This window comes from Ambystoma mexicanum, chromosome 2p (assembly GCF_040938575.1).
Source record: "Ambystoma mexicanum isolate Mex_15411 chromosome 2p, UKY_AmexF1_1, whole genome shotgun sequence".
NCBI lineage: Eukaryota > Metazoa > Chordata > Amphibia > Caudata > Ambystomatidae > Ambystoma > Ambystoma mexicanum.
Window position 1 is genome coordinate 959,606,940 of NC_090923.1, and position 25,458 is coordinate 959,632,397.

At 50.9% G+C, this 25,458-nt stretch overlaps 1 protein-coding gene across 1 annotated transcript in view; it reads right to left on the reverse strand.

The window, feature by feature from the left end:
* The window catches only part of ATG2A (autophagy related 2A), a 2,105,371-nt gene that overhangs the window by 1,334,781 nt on the left and 745,132 nt on the right, over window positions 1-25,458 (reverse strand). Inside the window, exon 18 of the mRNA XM_069644746.1 lies at window positions 20,542-20,684. Within this exon, the coding sequence (XP_069500847.1) occupies window positions 20,542-20,684 (143 nt within the window). The remainder of the gene's footprint in view (window positions 1-20,541; window positions 20,685-25,458) is intronic.

Consider the following 25,458-nt stretch of genomic DNA (forward strand, 5'->3'; position numbering starts at 1 on the left):
ATGGAGGAAAGGGGACGGGACGTAGGAGTATTCAAGGAATAGAATAGCATTGTGGATACAGACGTCTTAAATGTGGGGAAGTGGATGCAGGAATGGTATATATGTTTTGATCATGCCCAGACTTAGGAGGTTTTTGGAGGGCGGTGAACCGAATCATGGTAAAAGCGGAGATTAAACTAGATGTGAGCACCCCCTGGGCATGCCTTTTGGGGGGGTTCCCTCGGCCTTGTAGAACTTAACATGTAAGAAAACTCAAAGACCTAGTGTATATATTAGCCAAATGCAGTATAGCAATGAGCTGGAAAGCGTGAATGAGACCATCTGTACATGTCTGGCGACATCGAGAAATTGGCAAATGCTGAAACAAGGGTATGGCAAGAGACGACGGGTGGAGGGGGGAAGCAGAGGCTGAAACATTGGTCACTTGGAGACAACTAGTAGCAGCACTATTCATATCAGAATGGGATAGTCTGGGGAGAGACAGTCCAGTAGGGAAGGAATAAGGGAGGAAAAGGCATGGAGGAGTGGGCAATGGCCGAGCTAAATGTTCTGTAGGCTGGGGGGAGGGGCGAGTTACGGGTTGGGGGAGAAAATCGAAACATGAAACTGTACGTATGAGTTATTTGGTACATCGGTTTATTGTGCTGTATGGTTATATGTTGGAAAACTATACTGCCCACAGCCAATGACTGCACACCACCTAAGCCCCTCCTCTGGCAACCATCTTCAGATTTGGTAGCACGTAAAGTGGCAGTATGACCAAGAATGGGCAGGAGGGAGGGTTTGCATGTGAATCCATGCCAGACCCATGCTGGAGAACAGTCACAGTTAAGTAACTTGTTCCTTCTCCAGCATGGGGTCGGGCATGGATTCACATGAATAAAGAATACATAGCAGTACATACATATACAACTACGAGAGGTGGCAAGGCTCAACAGACGCAATTACTCCTACCTCCTCACCAGGCTCACCTTCAAGTGAACAGGTTGCGTAGCACTACTTGGCCGACTCTGGACTCCTCCCCGGAAACCCTATTGATGCATTAGAATTAAGTGAAGGTGTGCGTAGACCTCCACTTAGCAGCCCTGCAGATGTCCAGCAGGGGCACACCATACAAAAAAAATATTTACTTCTAAACCCTTTGCATAGCACACGGCACAAAACACCAAGGGGCAGAATTCATTCAGGAAAAAATCTCCACCTGCAAACCGGACCGAATCCAGAAATCCATTCACCTTGAACAAAAGCAATACTTGAAACTGAAATATGGCGGATCAGCGTTTTCGTGCATTTCAGCAAAACTTTGGAACTAAGGCCCCAAGAAACTACGAACAACAGAAGAACACCTTGAATTCAGAAAACTACTAAAAGCCAGTCTCTTTAATTCACCAACCGAGACAGGAGGGACTACTGAGAAGAAAAAAACACAAAAAGAGGAAAGGAATCACAAACCATTGTAAAACCAAAACTAACTGAACTGACCCAACAAAATGCTATTACAGTGAATAATGCCGGTCTTCTGATGCTTGTTAATCTGATTAGAATCACATGCTGTGCATAGACTAGCGAGCAGTAACCGGAGTTGGAGGTGGAGGTGGGTTGTGAGAAGGAACAGTAGTGAAAAGATGTCTTAATACGGCTTGTCCCACCCGAGAATCAGATCTAGAATTAGTGTCTAGGCAATAGTGTTTTGTAAAGGTGTGTACAGAACTCCAGGTTGCCGCTTTGTAAATGGACTCAAGGAGAAAATTTGCAATGAATGCTATGGAAGCCCCAGTGCAGTTCTCTCTTAGCAAGAGTATAACAGTGTGATGCATTTGACAATCCACCTTAAGATAGCCGATTTAGAGACAGGATCCACTTCTCTCCCAGCTACTACTGAAACGAAAAACTGGTTCGTCTTTCTCAGTGGTTTCATTCTTTCCAGGTAAAACATAACTGCCTTGCGCACATCTAATGTTTGTAGGCTATGGTCGGCCCTGCTAGTGAGATTCTGGAAGAAAGTGGGTAGTTCAATTGATTGGTTCACATGGAACTTCAAAATGAATTTAGGCACAAATCGGTGATGAGCGCGCAGAACCACCTTATCCCAGTGGACTGTAACAAAAGGGTCTAGAACTGAAAGGGCCTGTAGTTCACTAACCCTTCTAATAGATGTGATAGCCACTAGGAAGGCCGTCTTATAGGTAAGGTCTTTTAGACTTGCTTTAAACATTGGTTCAAAGGGAGACCCCATGAGTCTGGTCAATACCACATTTAGATCCCATCCGGGAGCTGGGTTAGAAATGGGGGATGAATTCTCTTCACCCCTTCCATAAAGGCCTTAACAGGTATTTTCCACCACAACACCTTCTGTTGTGATGTAGTGTAGGCTGAGAGAGCAGCTAGGTGAACCTTTAGGGAACTAAAAACCAGTCCTGAGTCTAACAAGTGGGTCAGGTACAACACAATGTGGGTAGGGGAACAGTGAATCAGGTTGATGCCCTTGGTACTGCACCAGATGACGAAGCGTTTCCACTTACTGGAATAGTAATACCAGGTGTTTCCAAGCTTCCCTAAGTATGTCCATGCATCTCTGAGGGAGTTGAAGGTGTCCGAACTCTATGACCTCAGGAGCCAGGCCGGCAAAAATTCAGAGTTTGTGGGCATGGGTGTAGTGTTTCCCCTCTGCCATGAAACATGTTGTACGGGCAGAGCAACTTCACAGGATGGGAAAGGGACTTCTCCATCAGATGAGAGAGCTAGGGTTGGCAGGCCCACATGGGGGCCACCAATATCATGGTGACTAGTTCCTGGCGCATCTTGTGCACAATTTTGTTGAGCAGGGGAGTCGGGGGGGAAAGTGTAAACAAATTTCCCTGACCATGTTCCCCAGAGTCTGTTACCCTTGGAGCGGTTCTGGGGATACCTGGAGGAGTAGTCTTGGCATTGGGCGTTCTCCTGAGTGGTGAACAAGTCTATCTCTGGGAAGCCCCATTCGATGAAGACATTGGAGACGATGTCTTCGTGCAGACGTCATTCGTACTCGGTGGGTAGTGGGAAATCTCTGCTGAGCACATCCGCTAGAAGGTTGAGTTCGCCGGGAACATGTTGGGAGAGTAGGAACATCTTGTGTTTGAGAGCCCACATCCAAATGTTCTGGGAGAGCTTGGATAGCCCTGGAGAGTGTGTGCCCCCCTGTTTGTTTAGGGAATACATGGCTGTGGTGCTGTCTGTCAAGATCAGAACGGTCTTCCCCTGTAGCTGTGTCTGAAAGGGCTTCAGTGCTTTGAATACTGCTAATAGCTCTAACAGGTTTACGTGGTTGGACGCTACTTGTGGGGACCACACTCCATGCGCTGTCAGCTGTAGCAGATGAGCCCCCACCTCGTGAGAGATGCGTCTGTCGTGAGAGTGGCTGCTACTGCAGGGGTGGTGAAGGTCTTCTCCTTCAAGAGGTTTTCCCTCGACCACCACTGCAGAGAGAGAACAAGGGCTGGTGAGACAACCATCAGATCCTACCATTGTCCGCTGGCCAGACACCACTGGCTGTTGAGCCCCTCTTGCATGGGACGCACGCGCAGCCGTGCGTGAGGAACTAAATAAATGCATGACGCCTTCATTCCTAGCAGTCACATGGCCTTGCGTACCGTCACTTCCCGACTGGCTACATATTGAGAGATCTGAAAAAGCATGATCTGAACCCTCTCGTTGGAGGGGAAGACTAGGTCGTCTTTGGTCTGAATTAGAGCCCCCAGAAACTGTTTGACCTGACTGGTGTCTAAACTGGATTTCCTCTCGTTAGTGAAGAATCCCAGACTGAAGAAGAGGTCTACTGTCTTCTGAGTGTTCAATAGGCATGTTTCGTAAGAGTCCCATGTTATGAGCCAGTCGTCGAGGTAAGGGTAAACCGGGACGGATAGTCTGCGCAGGTGTGCTGCCGCTACTGCCAGAACCTTTGTAAACACTCTTGGCGCTGAGGCAATGCCGAAGTGAAGTACCTTGAATTGATAGTGCCTGTCCTCTATCACGAACCTTAGATATTTTCTTTGCGCTGGCAACATTGAAATATGAAAGTATGCATCTTTCATGTCTAGTGGTGCCATGTAATCCCCCTGTTTCAACAGTGGAATTACTTCCTGCAGAGTTACCATCCGAAACATTTGAGGTTTGACAAATTTGTTAGCTGGGCGCAAGTCTAGCACAGGGCGCATGGTGAGGTCCTTTTTGGGTACGAGGAAGTACACTGAATAAATACCCTCGTTTACCCGAAGAATAGGTACGGCTTCGATGGCGTCCTTTTCCACCTCTTGTATCAGGATTCGCAGATGGTCTGACATCAGGCATCGTGCTTTGGGCGGTCTGAATTGTACTGGTCGGGCGAATTCAACGCAGTACCCGTGGGCGACCGTCTTGAGAACCCACTGGTCTGACGTTATCCCCTCCCATGCCGAAAGGAAAGATGTTAAGCTGCTCCCCTGACATGGGAGGGGACCTGGATCCGTAGGTCAATTTCTGACCAGAGGCTGTGGCTCCCCTGGAGTTGGGGCCTCTGCCTTTCCTGCGCCGCTGTCCCCTGGGTGGATAGTTGGCGGGGGTGCTGGATGCCTGTCCTAAGTTCCAGGTATTTCCCGTATTATACTGGTTTTGTGTGGAACGGGATTGGCCCCGAAAGGACCAGCGGGAACCACTTCCCTTCTGGGGAGAGGGCTTTTGGGTGATTTACTGAAGGTGACCTAAGAGTCTCATGCTCCTTCTTGGCAGTCTTGAGGGCATCGTCGACTACCTTACCAAAGAGATTCTTCTCCTCAGCAGGCTTATTAATAAGAGCTGCTTGGGTTTCCGGCTTGAAACCGGAGTTCCTGAGCCAAGCGTGCCGTTTGAGCAGGGTGCCCTGAGCTAGGGATCCTCCGCCGTCTATGCAGCATCCAGAGTGTTTTTTAGTACATTCTGGTTGACCTGCCTGCCCTCGGCCATGTTGGCGAGTAATTTGGTTCTAGCGGGTGCAGGCACCTCCTGGAGACCTTCCTGCAGTGGGTTCCACTGCACATCAGCATAACTGGCAAGCAATGTAGTGTTTGCTATGTACGTGGAAAAGGCAGTTGCCGTGGGGATTCGTTTTCCCAAGGCGTACAGCCTTTTCGACTCCTTATCGGGAGGCACCTCCCCGTAGCAAGTGGTACCCTGCCTGTTTCCGGATGGTGGTGACCACTAGGGAATCGGGGGTGGCATGGCCCTTAATGTATGTAGGGTCAGTAGACATTGAGCAAAATCATTTTTCCACCCTCGGATTTACTGCCCTAGTCTAGGCTGGTGTGATCAATGAAGGAGCCAATCTCCTCTTAATGGAATTCAGAAGAGGGATGGCTTGGCTGGAGGAGGGTGGGGGGGGTTTCTTTGAGGATATCCTTCACAAAGTCCTGTTCAGGCAAAGCCTCTTGTGTGGCGATTTGAAAATATTTGGCCGTCTTTCTCAAGTTGGCATTGAACACCATCTGGTCGTCCACTGGGGAAGCCTGGCGGCCCGGAGTGGAGGGAGTAGGGAGCACCCATGGTTCCGCCTCAAACTGGTGACTGTCCTCCCAGTCTCCCGTGGGATCCGCCTGGTCATCCACAGTGTAGTCTTGTAGGAAAGTAGTATCCTCGTCCTGATCATAAATGTCCTGATACGTGTCCATCTGGATCTCATCTTCAGGGAGGATGGAAGTGTAATCTTCCTGAGAAGGTCCTAAAGTTCTTTGAAATTTAGAAGCAGGCAAGGAGGGAGGGTCCTCCCGAGGTCTCTTGCGGGTAGGGTGCTCTGAAAGTGAGATAAACTTCTCCAACTTATCCATACACCCTTCAAGTTTTTCTCTGGTCCAGAACCAGAAGGGTCCAAGGGTGGAACATTTTCATTTTCCTCCCTATGGTGCCGAAATTTGTCTCCAATAGAGCTAGACAAAGGCACGGGACTCTCTACGTAGTCCTCGTGAGTATCGGGGCGCTCTGGCGTGTCTTTCGGCATGTCCGCGCGCCGCTCCTTGCACTTCGGTTGTGTTGGTTTACTATAGGGCCTAGCAGTACATTTTTCTCCTACCAGACCCTTAGGGGGCGTCGGAGCGTCAGCTAACCGTGCTTCAAGGGTCAGATGTGTTTTGGCGGTAGCGCCCTTTGGTTTAGAAGGCCCAGTCGCAAGACGGTGCTGCGGATGCGGGGAAGGCTGTTGATCTTGAGGATCAGAGGATCGCGTTGCAATTTTCGGCGGTCCCGTTAGCGCTTTCACCCGTTTCGGTGGTACTGTCAAAACCGTGGTTGGGGTTGTGTGTTTAGTGTAGCGATCTTGTACGCCCCGGTCACCAGGTGTTTCCCCAATAGCGTGACTCGTGTCAGGCCTAGCAGGGTCGGGGACGGGCTTGGGGGACCTAGGAATGTCCGTCGTAAGGTCGATAGCATCCGACATGGATGCCTGGTCATCACTAGTACCCCCGTCACTTTCGGAGGGTGCGGCGGTGGGGGAAGGAGATCCTTAAGAGTCTTAGGGCGCAGGAGTTTACAGGCCACGCACCGCGCTTCATCGTGGGCAAGGGGTAGACAATTATTGCACTTAGAGTGCTTATCTTTCCAAGGGTATCTCGCCCTGCACGAGGGACAAAACCTAAATGGTGTCCTTTCCATAGCGAAGGGCAATAAGGGCGATGACCAGACCAAGAGGACGAAGAGAGGGAAAGAGGACATAGCTGAAAGGAGATGGCCACCCCGACCCCACTCTCCTTACTGTGTCGGCCGGCCACAGGGCCCGGCCACCTGGATGGCTCTGCCGCCGGATCGTAGGCGTCGAAAGTCCACTGCTGTCTTCGGCGAAGTACAGGAAGCACCGTCAAAATTACTTTAAGGGGATAATCGACAAAGTCGATAAACAAGTTGATAACAATGCCTCTTATGAAAGAGCTCCGCAATAGGGCGACCAGTAATCTGGGCGGACAAAAACAATCTGAGGGACCTCGGCGCGTGAGGGAGTTTGGGTACACTACACGTCACTATAGGGATAGTGTTACAGACACGCCTATGCCGAAGTCCCCCTTTCGGTCCACCGAAAAACAAGATGCAATACTCTCCAGTTACCACTGGATGTCGGACTATATGCACAGCATGTGATTCTAAGCAGATTAACGAGCATCAGAAACATACACACAAAACAATCCCATATAGACTCAAACACTGAAAAAACTAACCCATACGACCTATAAGCAGGGCCAAAACACAGTGACCAGTTTTTTTCCGAACTGAAGCTGCCAACAGCACAGTAGAAAAACTGTTGCTCTATCCCTCTCCCTCCCACCAACTACCCCTCCTTTTTCTGGTCCCCATGAGCGCCTGGAGACCATGAAAATGGCAGTGGTGCATGGTATAAATCTTAATAACATAACATGTGACCCAGACACCCTTTCACACTTGTCTCATCCACTCGGATTCTCAGCTAACCCAGGATAAAGGCTAATTCAGTAAGACAATGCATTACTTACCGTAAAAGCATTTCTGATGGTTGTATCTGCTTAGATTCACATGCTGTGCATAGGTCCGACATCCAGTGGTCACTGCGGAGTATTGCATTTTGTTTTTCGTAGTCGAAAAAGGGACGTCGACAAGGCGTGTCTGAAACACTATCCCTATAGTGACGTGCGTTGTACCCACAATCCCTCACGCGTCGAGGTCCCTCTGTTTGTATTTTTCTGCCCTGAGGGAGCCTTCTAGACGTGAGTGAGTACAGAAAAGAGAGATATAAAAGGAAGTCTATGTTCCTTCCATCCGAGCGGAGAGGAAGGGTGGGCGCATGTGAATCTAAGCAGATACAACCATCAGAAATGCTTTTACGGCAAGTAATGCATTGTCTTCTGATGTTTGTTAATCTGCTTAGAATCACATGCTGTGCATAGACTAGCGAGCAGTACCCGGAGTTGGCGGTGGGTTATGAGAAGGAACAGTAAAGAAAAGATGTCTTAATACTGCCTGTCCCACCTGGGAGTCAGATCTAGAGTGTGCATCTAGACAGTAGTGTTTTGTAAAGGTGTGCACAGAACTCCAGGTAGCCGCTTTGCAGATGGACTCAAGGGGAACATTTGCAATGAATGCTATGGACGCCCCCGTGCCTCGAGTAGAATGTGCTCTTGGCCTAAAGGGCAGTTCTCTCTTAGCAAGAGTATAGCAGAGAGTGATGCATTGAACAATCCATCTAGAAATAGTGGACTTTGAAACTGCATCCCCTTCTCTTCCTGCTGCCACCGAGACGAAGAACTGATTAGTCTTCCTCAGTGGTCTGGTTCTTTCCATGTAGAACATGACCGCTCTGAGCACATCTAGTGTGTGCAGAGTTCTTTCTCCCAAGTTGGAAGGATTTTGAAAGAACGCTGGTAGTTCTATAGACTGGTTTACGTGGAATTTTGAGATGAATTTCGGAGCAAACCTTGGGTGAGTGCGTAGAACCACCTTATCTCTGTGAACTGTAACGAAGGGGTCTAGAACAGAAAGAGCCTGAAGTTCACTTACTCTCCTGATGGAGGTGATAGCTATTAAAAAAGCAGTCTTAATAGTCAGGTGTTTAAGAGATGCTTTGTGCATGGGTTCGAATGGTGAGCCCATGAGTCTGGTAAGTACCACATTAAGGTCCCATCCGGGAGCTGGGTCAGCTATCGGGGGGTGTATTCTCTTTACTCCCTCCATGAAGGCCTTTATAACAGGGATCTTCCACCACAACACCTTGAGTTGGGAAGTGGTGTATGCGGAAAGTGCCGCTAGGTGGACTTTAATGGAATTGAACACTAGACCTGAATCCAATAGGTGGGTCAGGTATAGAACAATATGTGTGGGAGAGCAGACAATCGGGTTGATGCTCTTACTCCTGCACCAGATGACAAACCTCTTCCATTTGCTAGAATAGCAGTGGCGAGTGTTAGGTTTTCTGGCTTCCCTGAGGATGTCCATGCATCTCTGCGGGAGCTGTAGATGTCCGAATTCTATGATTTCTGGAGCCAAGCTGCTAAGTTCATGTTCTGGGGGCATGGATGTAGGGTCCTGCCCTTGTCTTGTGACAGCATGTTGTACGGGCATGGGAGTTTCACTGGGGGAGATAGAGACATCTCCATCAAGTGAGCGAACCATGGCTGTCGGGCCCACATTGGGGCCACCAGTATCATGGTCACTTGTTCCTGGTGCATCTTGTGCACCACCTTGTTGAGAAGGGGAGTCGGGGGAAAAGCGTAAACAAATTTCCCTGACCATTGTATCGACATACCGTTCCCCTTGGATTGGTTCTGGGGGTACCTGGAGGCGTAACTTAGGCATTGTGAGTTCTCCAGGGTTGCGAACAGGTCTATTTCTGGGAATCCCCATTGTGTGAAGACATCGAAGACGATGTTTTCGTGCAGTCGCCATTCGTACTCTTCGAGCAGGGGGAAATCTCTGCTGAGTTTGTCTGCCAGCAGATTGAGTTCCCCTGGTACATGTTGTGACAGTAGGAACATGTCTTGTTTGAGAGCCCACTTCCATATATTTTGGGCCAGTTTGGACAGTCCTGGAGAGTGGGTTCCCCCCTGCTTGTTGATGTAATACATGGCTGTGGTGCTGTCTGTAAGGACCATCACTGTCCTGCCTTGTAGGTGTTCCTGGAAGGCTTTTAGCGCCTTGAACACCGCTAGTAGCTCCAGAAGATTGATGTGTTTGGATGCTACGTTCGGAGTCCACACTCGTGAGCAGTCTGATGGGATAGGTGAGCCCCCCATCCTGTGAGGGATGCGTCTGTGGTTAGAGTGGCTTCCGCCGCGGGTGTGGCAAAGGGTTTCCCTTTTCCCAGGTTTTCCTTTGTCCACCACCGTAGCGAGAGAACTAAGGCCTGCGAGACCACCACTAGATCGTCCCATAGTCCGCTGGCCTGACACCACTGGCTGTTGAGCCACTCTTGCATTGGGCGCATGCGCAGGCGCGCGTGAGGTACCAAATAAATACACGACGCCATCATGCCTAGCAAGCGCATTGCTTTGCGTACCGTCACCTCTCGACCGGTCACATATTGAGGGATCTGAAACAGCATGTTTTGGACCCTCTCTTTGGAGGGGAAGACGAGGCCGTCCTTTGTTTGAATTAGAGCCCCAAGGAATTGTTTGATTTGGCTGGGGTCTAGGCTGGACTTCTTTTCGTTGATGGAGAAGCCCAACTGGAACAAAAGGTCTACAGTCTTTTGGGTATTGGAGAAGCATGTTTCATAAGAATCCCCTGTTATGAGCCAGTCGTCGAGGTAAGGGTAAACTGGGATGGACAACCTGCGCAGGTGGGCCGCTGCCACTGCCAGCACCTTCGTGAATACGCTTGGTGCTGATGCTATGCCGAAGGGTAGCACTCTGAACTGGTAGTGTTTGCCCTCTATCATGAACCTGAGGTATTTTCTGTGCGCTGGCAACATTAAAATATGAAAGTATGCATCTTTCATGTCCAATGTTGTCATGTAATCTCCCTGTGATAGCAGTGGGATCACTTCCTGTAAGGTCACCATACGAAACTTTTGGGGTTTGATAAACTTGTTCGCTGGGCGCAGATCTAATACAGGGCGCATGGTTAGATCCTTTTTGGGTACAAGGAAGTACACTGAATAAATACCTTCCGTTACCTGAGATAGAGGCACGACCTCTATGGCTCCTTTTTCCAGCAGTTGTTGTACTTCTTGGAGAAGGATGGCAAGATGTTCCGGTGTCATGCGTCGTCCCCTCGGGGGTTTGTATGTTGGGGAACTGTTGAATTCGATGCAGTATCCGTGGGCTACGGTGGAAAGTACCCAGCGGTCTGACGTTATACCCTCCCATGCTGGAAGAAAGAATGTTATCCGGCCCCCGACCGGTGTTGCATGGGAGGGGACGCGAATCTTTGCGTCACTTGGTGTTGTTGGGGGCTTGGGAGCCTCTGGGGGTAGACCCCCGGCCTCTTCCTTTGCCCCGGCGCTGGCCTCTTTGGCTGTACTGCCCACTATTGGTTTGGAAATTGGTGGCAGGGTACTGTTGCTGCTGGTTTTGTTGTTGGCGTTGGCCACGAAAAAAGCGTTTGTTGCCATAGCCGCGTCTGGTAGAGGGCTTAGAGATTTGGTCAAGAGTTTTGATAGTATCAAACTCTTTTTTTAGCCATCTCCAGAGCCTCATCCACCGCTTTCCCGAAGAGGTTTGAGTCTTCAACAGGTTTATTTATTAAAGACGCCTGTGTCTCCGGTTTGAACCCTGAGTTGCGCAGCCATACGTGGCGTTTTAGGAGTATTCCCTGAACCAGGGAACGTCCCGCTGTTTCTGCAGCATCCAGAGAGTTCTTTACAATACTCTGGTTGACCTGGGTTCCTTCGCCAATAGTTGTAAGCAGGCGTGTACGTAGTGGTTCCGGCGCTTCTTCGGCGTCTTTGCGCAGTTTGGCCCACTGCGCGTCCGCATAGCTAGCGAGCAAAGAATTGTTGTTCGCAATTCTTGCCGAAAAGGCAGCCGAGGATGTAACTCTTTTTGCAAGGGCATATAACCGCTTGCCCTCCTTGTCAGGTGGTGCCTCACTGGTGGAAAGTGGTACCCCTGCCCTCTTTCTTGTATTGGTTACTACCAGGGAATCCGGAATGGAATGTCCCCTGATGTACAGCGGGTCTGAGGGTGAAGGAGTGAAAAGTTTTTCAATTCTAGGATTGACCCCTCTGATTAGTGCGGGTGTGGACAGCGAAGGGATGATTCTTCTCTTCACCGAAGCGAGGAGGGGAATGGTCTGACTGACCGGGGGTTTCTCCTTAATTACTCTTTCCACAAAGTCTAATTCAGGAGAGAGCTCCCCAGTGTCCAGTTCGAAATGTGCTGCTGCTCTGCGCAACAGGGCATTGAATGTGGGCTGATCGTCAATGAGAGACGTGTTTCTAATAGGTGAATTGTCAGGAGGATTTAGGTTCAGGACATCAGTGTCGGAATATATTGATGGGGATTGCCAGGGGTGAGAAGGTTCTTCTACTGGATTTTCTCCGAAGCCTTCTCCTACCAAGTCTGGGCTGTCTTCCAGACTTTCCTCCTGGTTCCGTCCCTCTTCATCGTCCATAAAATCATCCTCTTCCTCAAAGTAATGTTCTTCCCCAGTGAGGTCATACACACTATGGAAGTCTAAGGCTGTGTCCTGGTGGGGATTGACTAGTCTCGGAATTTTGGCCCTGGGGTCCTCCAGAGGCCCTTCTCTTATTCTCTTGGGAGTGGGAGGGTTCTGGGTATTCATAAACCTCTCCATTCTTTCCATGCAGAGATGGAGCCTTTCCATGGTTTCATGGGGTACCCCTGAGCGGTCTAGCGGGGGAAAAATAGTGTCTTGTAGCTGAAAACGGCTTGACCTCTCCCACAACGTCGAGGAAAGTGTCCCGTCGCCCTCCGAAAAGCCTTCAGGTGTGTTGGGGGTCCGCTCGACTGAAGGGGGTAGTCCCTGCCTTTCTTCGGGCTTTTTCGGCATGTCTTTCGACCTCTGCGTAGCGCTCGGCGTGTCTTTCGGCGTACGCTTGTGAGCGTCGGCTACCACGATTCTCGCCAAGCTCTCAGCGACTCGTTTGTCAGCGGAGGGCTGTGGTTTCGACGTCATGGGTGTCGATCGCTCTACGGCGGCATGCGCTTTCTGCTGATGCGCGCCGGCCGATGATTTGGGGGCGGCGCCCTTATTTGCCGAAAGCCCAGTCGCTGGTCGCGGCTGCGGTTGCGAGAGGGGCTTCGAACCCGAACGGTCCGAGGAGGCCGCCGGTGGAACCTGCGTCTCCTTGGGCGCTGATGCTCTCTTCGCCTTCGACGAAGAAGAGCCATGGGTTGTGTGCTTATGTGTGGTCTTGTGTGCGTCAATGTCGCCGGGGTGTTCATCCCCATAAGCAGGGCGTGAGCCGAGCCCGTCGGGGCCGGGGACAGACGACGAAGCGCGTGTGCGCTCTTTGGAACAAGTTACTTACCTGTAACTGTTGTTCTCCAGCATGGGTCTGGCATGGATTCACATGCTCATGAATATTCCCCGTCGTCAGGCTGGGAATCCTCGGTAAAGAAAAAACCAGTATCAGTTTCGTTTCTGATCTGTCTTTCGTAGTAATAACCAATCACTGGTCTCTGCGTCATACTGACCACAGCCAATGACTGCCCTCTACCTAAGCACCGCCTCTGGCAGCCATCTTCAGATTTGGAAGCACGTGAAGTGGCAGTATGACCAAGTGAAGAGCCGCAGAGGGGTAGGCGGGAGGGTTCGCATGTGAATCCATGCCAGACCCATGCTGGAGAACAACAGTTACAGGTAAGTAACTTGTTCCTTCTCCAGCATGGGGTCTGGCATGGATTCACATGCTCATGAATAAAGAATACATAGCAGTACACACATGCACAACCACGGGAGGTGGCAAAGGCTCAACATTAACCATCACATCAACTCAACATTAAGCATCTTACCTCCTCACCAGGCTCACCTCAGGCGAACAGGTTGCGCAGCACTGCTTGGCCGACCCTGGACTCCTCCCTGGAATCCCGGTCGACGCAGTAGAATTTCGTGAAGGTGTGCGTCGACCTCCACGTAGCAGCCCTGCATATGTCCAGCAGGGGCACACCAGATAGGAACGCCGTGGTAGCTGTGATCGCTCTGGTGGAATGGGCTCTCGGACGGCCAGGCAGCGGTCGGTTTGCCAACCGGTGACAGCACATTATACAGCCGGAGAGCCATCTGGAGATGGAAGCCTTCGAGAGAGCCTTCCCCTGATTGACAGGTCCAAAGTTCACAAAGAGTTGTGACGTCTTCCGAAAACCCTTTGTGCGGTCCACGTAGAACTTCAGCGCTCTAGCTACATCCAGCGAGTGCAAAGTCCTCTCAGCCGGCGACGAAGGCGACGGGAAGAACACAGGTAACACCAAGGGTTCGTTGAGATGGAAGTCCGACGGTACCTTGGGCATGAAGGAGGGGTGCGTCCTGAGCACTACCCTCGTGTCGTGGAAAATCAAGTACGGGGCCTTGCAGGAAAGGGCCTGGATCTCTCCCACTCGTCGTGCGGAGGTGATGGCCACAAGAAAAGCTGTTTTCCACGATAGAAACTTCAACGGGGCCGAGTGCAGAGGCTCGAACGGAGGTCCCATGAGCTTGGTCAGCACCACGTTGAGCTCCCACGCCGGGGCCGGAGCCTTCACCGGCGGGAACGATCTGAACAGTCCCTTCATGAACTCTTTCACCAGACGATGAGACCACAAGGACGCCCGCCCCGTGGTTCTGGTGTATCGGGAGATCGCAGCAAGATGAATCTTGATGGACGCGTGTGCCAGACCAGCTTTGGCCAGCGTCAGCAGGTACGGCAGTACTTGGGGAGCCGTAATCCGTAGAGGGTTAATCTTCTGTGCGTGGCACCAGACAGAGAACCTCTTCCATTTGTGTCCGTAGCATTTAAGAGTCGAGGACGCCCTGGCCTTTGCAAGAACCTCTCTGCAATCGGCCGGTATGTCGTATCCTCCAAACTCTAGCGCTGCAGGAGCCAGGCCTGCAAGTTCAGCGACTTCGGGTCGTGGTGGGGGATGGCGCCTCCTTCCCTGGAGAGTAGATCCGCGTCCGCCGGCAGCTTGATCGGCGGGGACGCTGACAAGTCCAGAAGGTCCGGGAACCATATCTGCCTCGGCCACGCAGGTGCGACGAGGATCATCCTGCACCGTGACCTCTTGAGCTGGTTGACGAGCCGGATTAGCAGAGGCAAGGGAGGGAACGCGTAGAGGAACAGGCCCTCCCAGGGGAACGAGAAAGCATCGCCCATGCTCCTCGTCTGGGGAAACCTGCTGGCGAACCTCCGGCACTTGGAGTTCGTCGCCGTCGCGAACAGGTCGATCTGGGGTGTGCCCCACCGTCGGAAGAGGCGATCCACCAGATCCTGCCGTAGTTCCCACTCGTGGCACGAGCGCAGCTCCCTGCTGAGTGAGTCGGCGATGGTGTTTTTTATCCCTGCCAGATGAAACGGCACCAGAAAAATCCCTTGGGCGACGGCCCAATGCCACAGGTCCTGCGCCTCCTTGGACAGCGCTGGGGACCTGGTTCCGCCCTGTTTCCTGATGTAAAACATGGTGGTGGTGTTGTCGGTGAAGATCCTCACCACCTTGCCCTTGAGGGACGGAAGGAAGGACCTGAGGGCCCAAAACACTGCACGGAGCTCCAGGACGTTGATATGCAGGGACTTCTCCGTCGGGAGCCAGAGTCCCCTTGCGTGCAGATTTTCGGTGTGCGCTCCCCACCCTTCCAGGGAGGCATCCGTGGTCACAGTCTCCTGGTGGGCTGGGGTCTGGAAGTCCATGCCCGCCGTCAGATGCGCGCGGGTGCCCCACCACCGTATCGCTCGTCGGAAACTCTCGTCGAGCTTGATCCTTTCCTCGAAGCTGCCCGTCGTCTGGATCCAGCGCGCATCCAGGAATTCTTGCAACGGGCGCATCCGGAGCCTGCACATGGGAATGAGGTAGATGCAGGAAGACATCATCCCGAGGAGGGACTTGATGGACCTCACTTTGGCCGCGTCGGCCACCAACATCCGTTGCACCTTGCCCAAGATGGTCCTGGTCCTCTCCTCCGACGGGGAGGCCAGAAGGGACACTGTGTCGAGCCTCGCTCCCAGAAACAGTGCGACTTGCGCGGGCACCAGGTGGGATTTGGCGTAGTTCACGGAGAATCCCAGGTCCGTGAGGAGTTGGACGGTCCTTGCCGTGTGGACCACGGCGAGCTCCCTCGTCTTGGCGCGGATGAGCCAGTCGTCCAGGTAGGGGTAGACGTGAATCCCCTCGCGGCGCAGCTGCGCCGCCACCGGTGCGAGGCACTTGGTGAATACCCTGGGTGCCGACCGTAGTCCGAAGGGAAGGGCTTTGAACTGGTAATGACGCCCTTGGACCACGAATCTGAGGAATTTTCGGTGCCCCTTTAGGATGGGAATGTGGAAGTAGGCATCCTCCAAATCCAACGACGATAGGAAGTCTCCTTCCTCCAGCTGACCCAGGACGTGCTGGAGGGTGACCATCCGGAACTTCTGCGCCTTGATGAACTTGTTCAGACGTCGCAGGTCTAGGATGGGGCGCCATCCTCCCGTCTTCTTCTTCACGAGGAAGTATCTCGAGTAGACTCCGAAGCCCCGAAGCCTCTTTGGGACGAGTTCGATGGCGCCCTTTCTGAGCATCGCCTTTACCTCCAGGAGAAGTTGAGGGACGTGAAGTTCTTTCCTGGCCACGGGGGGGACGCGCGGGCACCTTCTTTGAAACTCGAGCGCGTGGCCCCGGGCCAGGGCGTCCAGCACCCAACGGTCGGTGGAGATGGACTCCCACACGCTGACGAAGCCCGCCAGCCGGCCTCCCACCGGGGTGCTTCGGTGGGGGCCCGACCCCACGGCCGGTTCAATCCTGCTTGGACGCGGCCTTGCCGCCTTGACCTCCTTGGCGACGACGGCGGGGTCCGCTAGACTTGCCTCGTCCTCTGTAGGCCTCTTGCGACGACGAGCGGGCCGCTTGACGGTAGGAAGCGAAACCGCCGCCGGAACCTTTGGAGGCGCCCTTGCCTCCGCCGCTCCGAAAGGGCGTCCGTCGTTGCTGCAGGACTCCAAGGGCCCGGGCCGTCTCAGTATCCGCCTTGATGGCCTGAAGAGAATCGTCCACTGTCTTCCCAAACAGGTTGTTCCCGTCGAAGGGCATGTCCAGGACTCTGGTCTGGACGTCCTGCCGGAAGTCCGTAGCTTTGAGCCATCCACGACGTCGAAGGCAAACGCCGTTGCCCAGCTGGCGGAACCCAGTGTCGGCGATGTCCGTCGCCACGGTGATGGCGTGGTCCGAGGCCACCTCCCCTTCCTGCAGGATCTCCAGGGCCTCCGCCCTCTTGTCGTCCGGCAGAAAATCCAGCAGGGGAGCTATCTTGTACCAGAGCTCCCTGTCGTAGCGGGCCACGATAGCCAAGGCGTTGGCCGCTTTAATCGTCGTCGCTGCCGACGAGATGACTCTACGTCCCATAGCATCCAAATTCTTTCCCTCGCCGTCCGGCGGGGAAGTCGATGTGGAGGCCGCACCCCCCCCGCTTTCTTCCTGGCTGCCGCGGAGACGACGGAATCCGGGGTAGGCTGCGCCCGGAGGCATAGGGGGGCCGTGTCCGGGACCCGGTACTTTTTCTCGTACCGGTCTCTTCTAGCTGGCGTCGTGGAAGGGTTCTTGAGGAGGGAAAGGCCCTCATCCCAAATGTCGTCCAACAGAGGCACTGCGAGGACCGTCTTCCTCTTGGCCTCGCGCCGCTGATAAAGGAAGCCTTCCTTTTTCTTCTCCTCAGGGCAGAGTTGGAAAAGCTCGGAAGCCCTGGAGATCATGGAGTGGAAAGATCCGATCTCGTCGGGCGGAGAAGCCCTGGTGGGAGGCGACGACGGAAAATCCTCGTCGTATGCCTCGTCGTCCGTACCCGTCGCTGCCGTGTCAGTCCCCGTATCATCCCCTCGGGTGGACGGGGAGGAGGGCTGGACGGGGCGCGACGGTTGAAAAGGAGGTGGTGGATGGATCCTTCTTTTCTTGGTAGGGGGAACACCAGAAGGTCCCGGTTCTGGATCCCCCGACGGGAGAGGTTCCTCCGTCGGTAACGGTAGCCTCGTCCTTATCTCGGAGCATAAGGACTGTATGGCCAACAAAATGGCCGCCGAGTTGTCTTGCGGCGCTGGCAGAGGGGAGTCCGACGGGCGAGCAGGGGCCCCGTCGGTATCCTCATGTCGTCGTCGTCACCTGCGTCGGGGTCCATTCCGACGGGCTGGCCTTCTTCCACGCCTAGGCCGTGGCTTAAGACCTCGATCAGCTCCTCTTCTGAGGTTGAGGCCGAATCTACGACGACGCCCTGCCCCCCCTTCTTCTTCCCCACGCAGGGTTTCACGGGGGTCCTATCGATGGGCACAAAAGAAGACTCCCTCCGAGGAGGCAGGGAGATTCTGGGCCCTGAGGTCGCCACCACTGGTGCAGCCACCACAGGCTGAGCCAGGGCCGCCGCGACCGTTTCGATAGAGGGCTTGGTCGGATGGATCAAGGCCTTCACCACCTTAGGTGCGCTCACCGCCTTATCCTTGAGGGAGGGGGCACTGCCACGCTCCTCCTCTGCCTTAGAGCTCGACCGGGGCCTCTCCAGGAGCTTTGCCGGGTGCTCGGCCTTCCTCTTACCCGACCCAGAGCGTTGGCTCGTGGTTGATGGTGCCGGGGAGGGTGCGCCCTGCCTGGCGCCCGTAGAGCCCGACCGTTCGGCGCTCCCGGTGCCAGCGGACTCGCGGTGCTTGGCCTTATGTTGGGCCCCCGTCGCCGGGGCGCCCTCAAAGGTCTTAGAAGACCGCTCTTCTTCTTCTCGCCAGACGGGCTCTTACCCTCCAGCCAGTTGGCGAGACGTTGATGGCGGTCCTTCATGGTCCGTTCCGACATGTTGCCGCAAAACGCACAGTCCTTCTCCACGTGCGTCTTGTCCTCATGTAGGCAGTAAAGGCAGAAAGAGTGTTCGTCCTCCTTAAAGACGTTCTGCAGCTGGCATCCAGGGCAGACCCTGAACAGCTTTCCGGGCGTCGAGCTTCCCTTCTCCTGGGCCATCTCCGAGACCGGGCCTGAGAAGCTTCTGGAGTCCTCCGAAGTGTAGCTCGACGAAATCTTCACCCTTGAGGGGCACAGATGAATCCGACACGGGTCCCCGTTGATCGGATGTAGAATCGGTGGAGCTTGAGGCTCTTTTGACCGAAAGAATCGAAGTTTTTTGTGAAAAAGCGCGAAAAATAGCACTAACGCTCGAGAGCAATAGCACGAGGATCCCAACACATGAACGTGCGGTAAAAATCTGAAGATGGCTGCCAGAGGCGGTGCTTAGGTAGAGGGCAGTCATTGGCTGTGGTCAGTATGACGCAGAGACCAGTGATTGGTTATTACTACGAAAGACAGATCAGAAACGAAACTGATACTGGTTTTTTCTTTACCGAGGATTCCCAGCCTGACGACGGGGAATATTCATGAGCATGTGAATCCATGCCAGACCCCATGCTGGAGAAAGGGGGGTTTTCGACTTCCGTAGCGGAGGTCGTGTTATCACGTTCCTCGTCACTGTCGGTGGTAGCAACGGTGGGTGAAGCGTCGGCCTTCGACATAGCGTAGGCCGCCCACCTCTTGACCCTACGGTCTTTTAGTGTCTTTGGCTTAAGAAGCCGACAAGCCGTGCAACTTTCCTCTTTGTGATCGAAGGGCAAGCAGCGGTTACACCGTGAATGCTTGTCCTTCCAAGTAAACTTGCCCTTGCAAAGCGGGCAAAACCTAAAGGGTGTCCTCTCCATAGCCGAGGCAATAAATCGTGATAACCACCCCAAGGGAAAGGAAGGGGAAAAGGAAAGGCATTCTCAGAAAAGAACCAGAGATGTCCCACGACCCCCACTCTCCCTACTGTATATGGCCTGCGAGGCCAGGCCACGTGTTCGGCAACGCCGAAGGATCTCCTCCGCTCGTCCCCTCCGTCGAAGATCTTGCTCGGCGGAGACAGCTTCACAACAGCGTCGAGGGAGGGATCGATATGTTCTATATTATTATAGGAAAACGACCAAAGGTCGAGGAGATGAAATCTGCAATGTCTCTCGAGGAGCTCCGCGTAAAGGCGACCAGTAGCTGGGCGGAAAAAAACAATCTGAGGGACCTCGACGCGTGAGGGATTGTGGGTACAACGCACGTCACTATAGGGATAGTGTTTCAGACACGCCTTGTCGACGTCCCTTTTTCGACTACGAAAAACAAAATGCAATACTCCGCAGTGACCACTGGATGTCGGACCTATGCACAGCATGTGATTCTAAGCAGATTTACAAACATCAGAAATACCCTTATTTGGCTACATCTGTCTCATCCATCTTTTCCATACAGGGCTGGTTTCCTGGCCTTTTGCCATGCGTTTCATAGTTGTGTATACATATGCAACAAGATCTGATTTGAGTAGAGCATGCCTTTAAAGACAGTGCTGGCATACAGTCTGTACCCAAACTACAATTAGGTGAGCAGCTATTAAACAGGCAGCTCCTATACCCATTTTGGCAATGCTCTCACAGGACAGAATAAGGGAGCATGTTGTATTATGTCCCAGAGAGACTGTGGAGTCTTCTCCGAGGTGCATTGACAGCATTTGTGTCCCTCATATTAGAACTCTCAGGGAAAAGTTGAGAATCAAGTCAGATAAATAGAGTGGCAGTTTAAAATGTTCTACCCATCAGTAATCTATTAGAATCATTCACAAAGGCTAGCAAAAATGAGCAGAACCCACACATGCAGCTGCACTTGCAGACTGAAACCAATACATTTGGGATTCACATGCCTGATGAGGCTTTTGATGAGGGCTCTGGTGAAAAGAAGTTGCAAAACTAGTTGGGAGGAAAAGGCAAAAAACACAGGCCTCACGCCAGAAGTACGCCCATTCTAAAAGAGCGAGGAGTTTAAGTATTCATTTTCCTGTTCCCACAAGGGGAATCAGATACAATACCAGTACACTCCGATCATCTGATAGTGCCCATTTCCCAGAGGTTACAAATAATATCAACTGTACCTGTTGTAGATGCTTTCATAATATTCTTTGCTGGGGAAAAAGATGTGGGCGCAAGGCACAGTCACCTCCAGTGCATACTGTGACATTGCCACTGTGCTCTTCTGAAAATCTGCCATTTCCTCTCGATCTCCAGGTATCACCATCTGAGGAGACAAGAGGAAATCTCAAAAAAGAAAATGGTCTAAGGGGAAAACATAGCAAGAAAACAATCTTGTCAGCTCTGCAGGCACCCTTTATAAATCAGGATACACAACCGAAAAAAATCAGGAAAGCTGGCTTTGCATTGAAGGAGTAGGTTGCAAATAACTTCATGAATGGTCACGCTCCTTGTATATAAAGATAATAGCATGCATATAAATAATCCAGGCGTGGGCATACATGGCAAGCATATTTACATTTATGTATTTTTGTGTTTTCTCAACCATAGGAAAGAAACCAGAAACTATGTACTGATGGTTAGTAAAATAGGTTATTACTTGAAATGAAGAATTCATGTTTTCAGAGTAGGAAGTGTATTTTAAACACCACATTGGCTTCTGAATCAGGAGTAGCTAAAAAAAATTGATTGAGCTGACCAGTACTTTACAAGAAAGAGCAATTACAAATTGAGGGTTTGCTAGCAGTATAGCTAGATGTTCAGATCACAGTGTGGATGTTGTTCATTCAGTGTGGTTGGAAGTTGTGGGAGAACAAATAAATGAGCCTTTGAAAAGATGTTGACAACTAAGTCAGGCAAAAAGTCTTCAGTGAGCCCCTTCAGTATCTGTATGAACCAGATACATGGTTAAGGATTCAACAGCACCAATACTGCTAGGATCTATCTTCTCCAAGGTGCACTAACCGAACTCAAAACACTTATGCATTTTAATCTGGTAAAGTCAATAGCTAACACTTAAGTGACAGTCTCTAGGGACAAAAAAGAAATGACGGGCTAAAGTACAGTTTCTTGATTCTGGAAGAGAAAACTTGGTTCCTGTGGAAGGTTTGTAACCTTTCTTCAATATGGATTTGTCTTCTGGGAACCACATTTGGTATGAGCAGGCTGGGACTTCCATAACACACAACAGTTACCAGTTATGACAACCTCTGAAAGGCTTTGTGGATTACTATTAAGGAATAGAAAGCATTACAATAACCAGATCAGTTAGTAATAACGGTGTGTATATGTGTATATATATATAGCATACATTACTCACCGTATTGGTATTTCTGATTATTGTATCTGCTTAGATTCACATGCCATGCATAGGCCGACATCTAGTGGTAGTCGCAGAGTATTACATGATTTGTTTACGAAACTTGAAAAGGAACATCGACTGGGCGTGTTAGTAATACTACCCCTAGTGTAACGTCTACTGTACCTATGATCCTTCACGTGTCAAGGTCCCTCAGATCGTTTTGTTTCTGACATGAGGTTGCATGAAGTGTAGCACGAGTACATAAATATGTAAGCAGAAAGGTAGATATAGAAACATCTATGCACCTTCGACTCCAGCAGGGGAGGAAGAGTGGGCGCATGTGAATCTAAGCAGATACAAGCATCAGAACTACGAGTATGGTGAGTAATGCATGCCTTCTCAGGCGTGGGGATCTGCTTATATCACATGCTATGCATAGATTAGTGAACAGTACCTAGAGAAGGAGGTGGGTTGTGAGAAGGTGCAGTGGCAAATATGTGTTTTAGCACCGCTTGTCCCACCTGTAAATTTGCTTAAGAGTGTGTGCCAATGCAGTAATGCTGAGTACATGTACACACAGAGCTCCAAGTAGCTGCCTTGAAAATTGCATCGAAGGGAACATTTGCAATAAAGTACCTTTTGTACTTCTTGTAGAGTGAGCTCTTGGTGTAAAAGGTAGGGTCTTTTTTGATAGCGCGTAGCAAAGCTGTATGCACATCACTATCCATCCCATCTGGAGATAGCGTTCTTTGAAATATGAGCTCCTTCCCTGCCGGGTGCTATGGAAACAAAGAGTTGGTCTGTTTTCCTTAGAGGTTTAGTTTTGTTTATGCAGTACAAGACCACCCTCCTCTAGGGTAGGGAAGCTTCTTTCAATGGAGTTTGATGGCTTTTGGAGAAAAGTAGGTAGTTCAATGGACTGGTTAACATGGTACTTAGATATGAATTTAGGTGAGAGCCCAAGGTGTGTTCCAAGAACCACCTTGTCCTTGTGGATGATAATGAAAGGGTCTTGTACTGAGAGTACCTGTAGTTCACCGACTCGTTTTATAGAGGTGATAGCGACTAGAAAGGCAGTGTTGTAGGTTAAATGTTTTAGGCTGTCTTTGTGCATAGACTCAAAGGAGGAACCCATGAGCTTTGCAAGGACAACAATAAGGTCCCAACCTGGTGGAAGATTTGAAATGGGAGGGTATAGCCTCTTTACTCCTTCCATGAATGCTTTGATAACTGGTACCTTCCACCATGACACCTTGCTTTGGGATGTAGTGTAAGCAGACAGAGCCGCTAGGTGCACTTTGATGGAATTAAATACTAAAACTGAGTCTAGTAGGTAAAGCAAATAGTGAAGAATGTTAGATTGGATTTATGTTTGGTGATCTGCACCAAATGATATGATAGTTTATTTATATAGCGCCTATACACAATGTGTTTCAAAGCGCTTAACAATTCCATTTGTTAAAGTAACAGTGTCTGGTGTTGGGTTTCTGTGCTGTTTTGAGGATATCCATACACCTTTGAGGAACATTTAGGTACCCAAACTCTATGAGCCAAGCTGCCAAGTTCATAGTTTGAGGGGATGGATGGAGTGTTGTCCCCTCGTGTTGGGATAGCATGTTGAACGGGCACAGAAATTTGATTGGTCTACACATTGCTATTTTGATTAGGTGTGGAAACCATGGTTGTCGTGCCCACAATGGAACGATTAGGATTAGAGTGACTTGTTCCTGGTGCATCTTGTAAACTATCTTGTTAGGAGTGGTGTCGGTGGAAAAGCGTAGGCACATTTCCCTGACCAACTCATCCACACAGTGTTCCCCTTGAATCCTGGTTGGGGAAACCTGGATGAGAAGTCTGGGCATTGTGTGTTTAGGTAGGTTGCTAACAAATTTAGGGGTGGATGCCACAACTGGTTGAAGATATTTAAAATATCCTTGTGAATTTGCCACGTGTGTTCCTCGGGTAGAGAACTTCTGCTTAGAGTGTCTGCTAGGGCAATGAGTTCCCCTGGAACGTATTGTGAGACTAGGAACATGTTGCTCTTGAGTGCCCACTTACAAATCTTTTGGAATAACCTGGAGAGACTTAAAGCGCATGTCCCTCCTTGCTTGTTTATATAAAACATGGCAGTGGTGCCCTCTGTGAGGACTTGCACTGTCTGACCTACTAGATGTTGCAGGAAAGCTTGTAGTGCCTTGAGAACTGCCAGGAGTTCTAGAAGGTTTATGTGATCCTGGGCTGTAGTTTGTGTCCATATGCCATATACTGTGTGATGAAGAGTGAGGTATCTTTGGTTAGAATCGCTTGTGCTGGTGGATGGCGAAAGGGTTTTCCTTTCAGCAAGTTGTCTTTTTACCACCAGCGTAGAGCCTATAGTAGGGTTAGCGAAACAACCACTAGATCGTCCCACTGACCGGTTGTCTGAGACCCTTGTTTTGCTAACCACTCCTACATGGGCCATGCGCAACTGCGCATAGGGAACCAGGTAGATAGATGCATGAGGCCATCATCCCAAGCAGGCGCATTGCCTTGCGCACAGTTCTCAGGCGACCAGCTAGATAATGAGGTACTTGAAACATGTTTTGTACCCTTTCATTTGAGGGGAACACCAGCACTTCTTGAGTCTTTATGATTGCTCGCAGAAATTGTTTTACTTGAATGGGGACGACACTTGACCTTTTCTCGTTGATCGAGAATCCCAATTGGAACCACAGATTGAATGCTCTGTGGGTGTCGAGTTTGCATATTTGTGAAGTATCCCCTGTTATTAGCCAGTCGTCGAGATAAGGGTACACTGGGATGGATTCTCTGTGTAGGTGCGCCGCCGCCACCACCACTGCAAGTACCTTTGTGAACACTCTTGGAGCTCAGGCTATGTCGCAGGGGAGTTGCCTTAAATTGGTAATATTCTCGCGCTATTTGAAAGTGCAGATAATTTGTGTGTGCTGGGAACATTGAAGTATGAAAGTATGCATCTTTCATATCCAATGCTGCCATGAAATCCCCGTTTTAAGAGAGGGATTACCTCCTGAGGTGTTGTCATGCAAAAACTTCTGTGGTTTGACCTGTGTGTTCCCTGGGTCGCAAGTCTAGAGGGCGCATGGTTAAGTCTTTCTTTGGCACAAGGAAGTACGTTGACTCGATACCCTTGTTTACCTGGTTTGCTGGGACTATTTCTATGGCGTCCTTTTCTATCAGGGTCTTTACTTCTTCTAGTAGTACGAGTCTTTCTTTTTGCGTCATTTTCCGGTGTCTTGGCGGATGGTTGAGTGGTTTCTGCAGAGGTTCTTTGCAGTACCCGGATGTGACCCCCTCCCATGCATGGGTGAATTGAGAGATGCACCCTCCGACTGGAGTAGCACGGGAGGCAAACTGAATCGGGGTGTCATTGTTTAGTGGTAGTGGAGCCTTTAATAGCGGAGGCCCTACCTCTACTTCTGTATCTTTTGTATTCTCTTTGAAAACCACCAGATGACTGTCCCTGTCAGTTGTCCCACGATGGCGACTGGCTTCCCTGATTATAGCTTGAGGAGCGTTGTGGAACATGCCCACGAAAAAGATTTTCTGGTGTTAAACGCCCCTCTTTGGACAAGAGGCTTATTAGACAGTCGTCCTAATGAGTTTAAGGTGTCATATTCTTCTTTGGCACTTTTTAGTGCATCATCAACTGCTTCACCAAACAAAGCGTATGGTTCGATGGGCATTTTAAGGAGTGTGGACTGTGTCTCCAGCTTGAAGC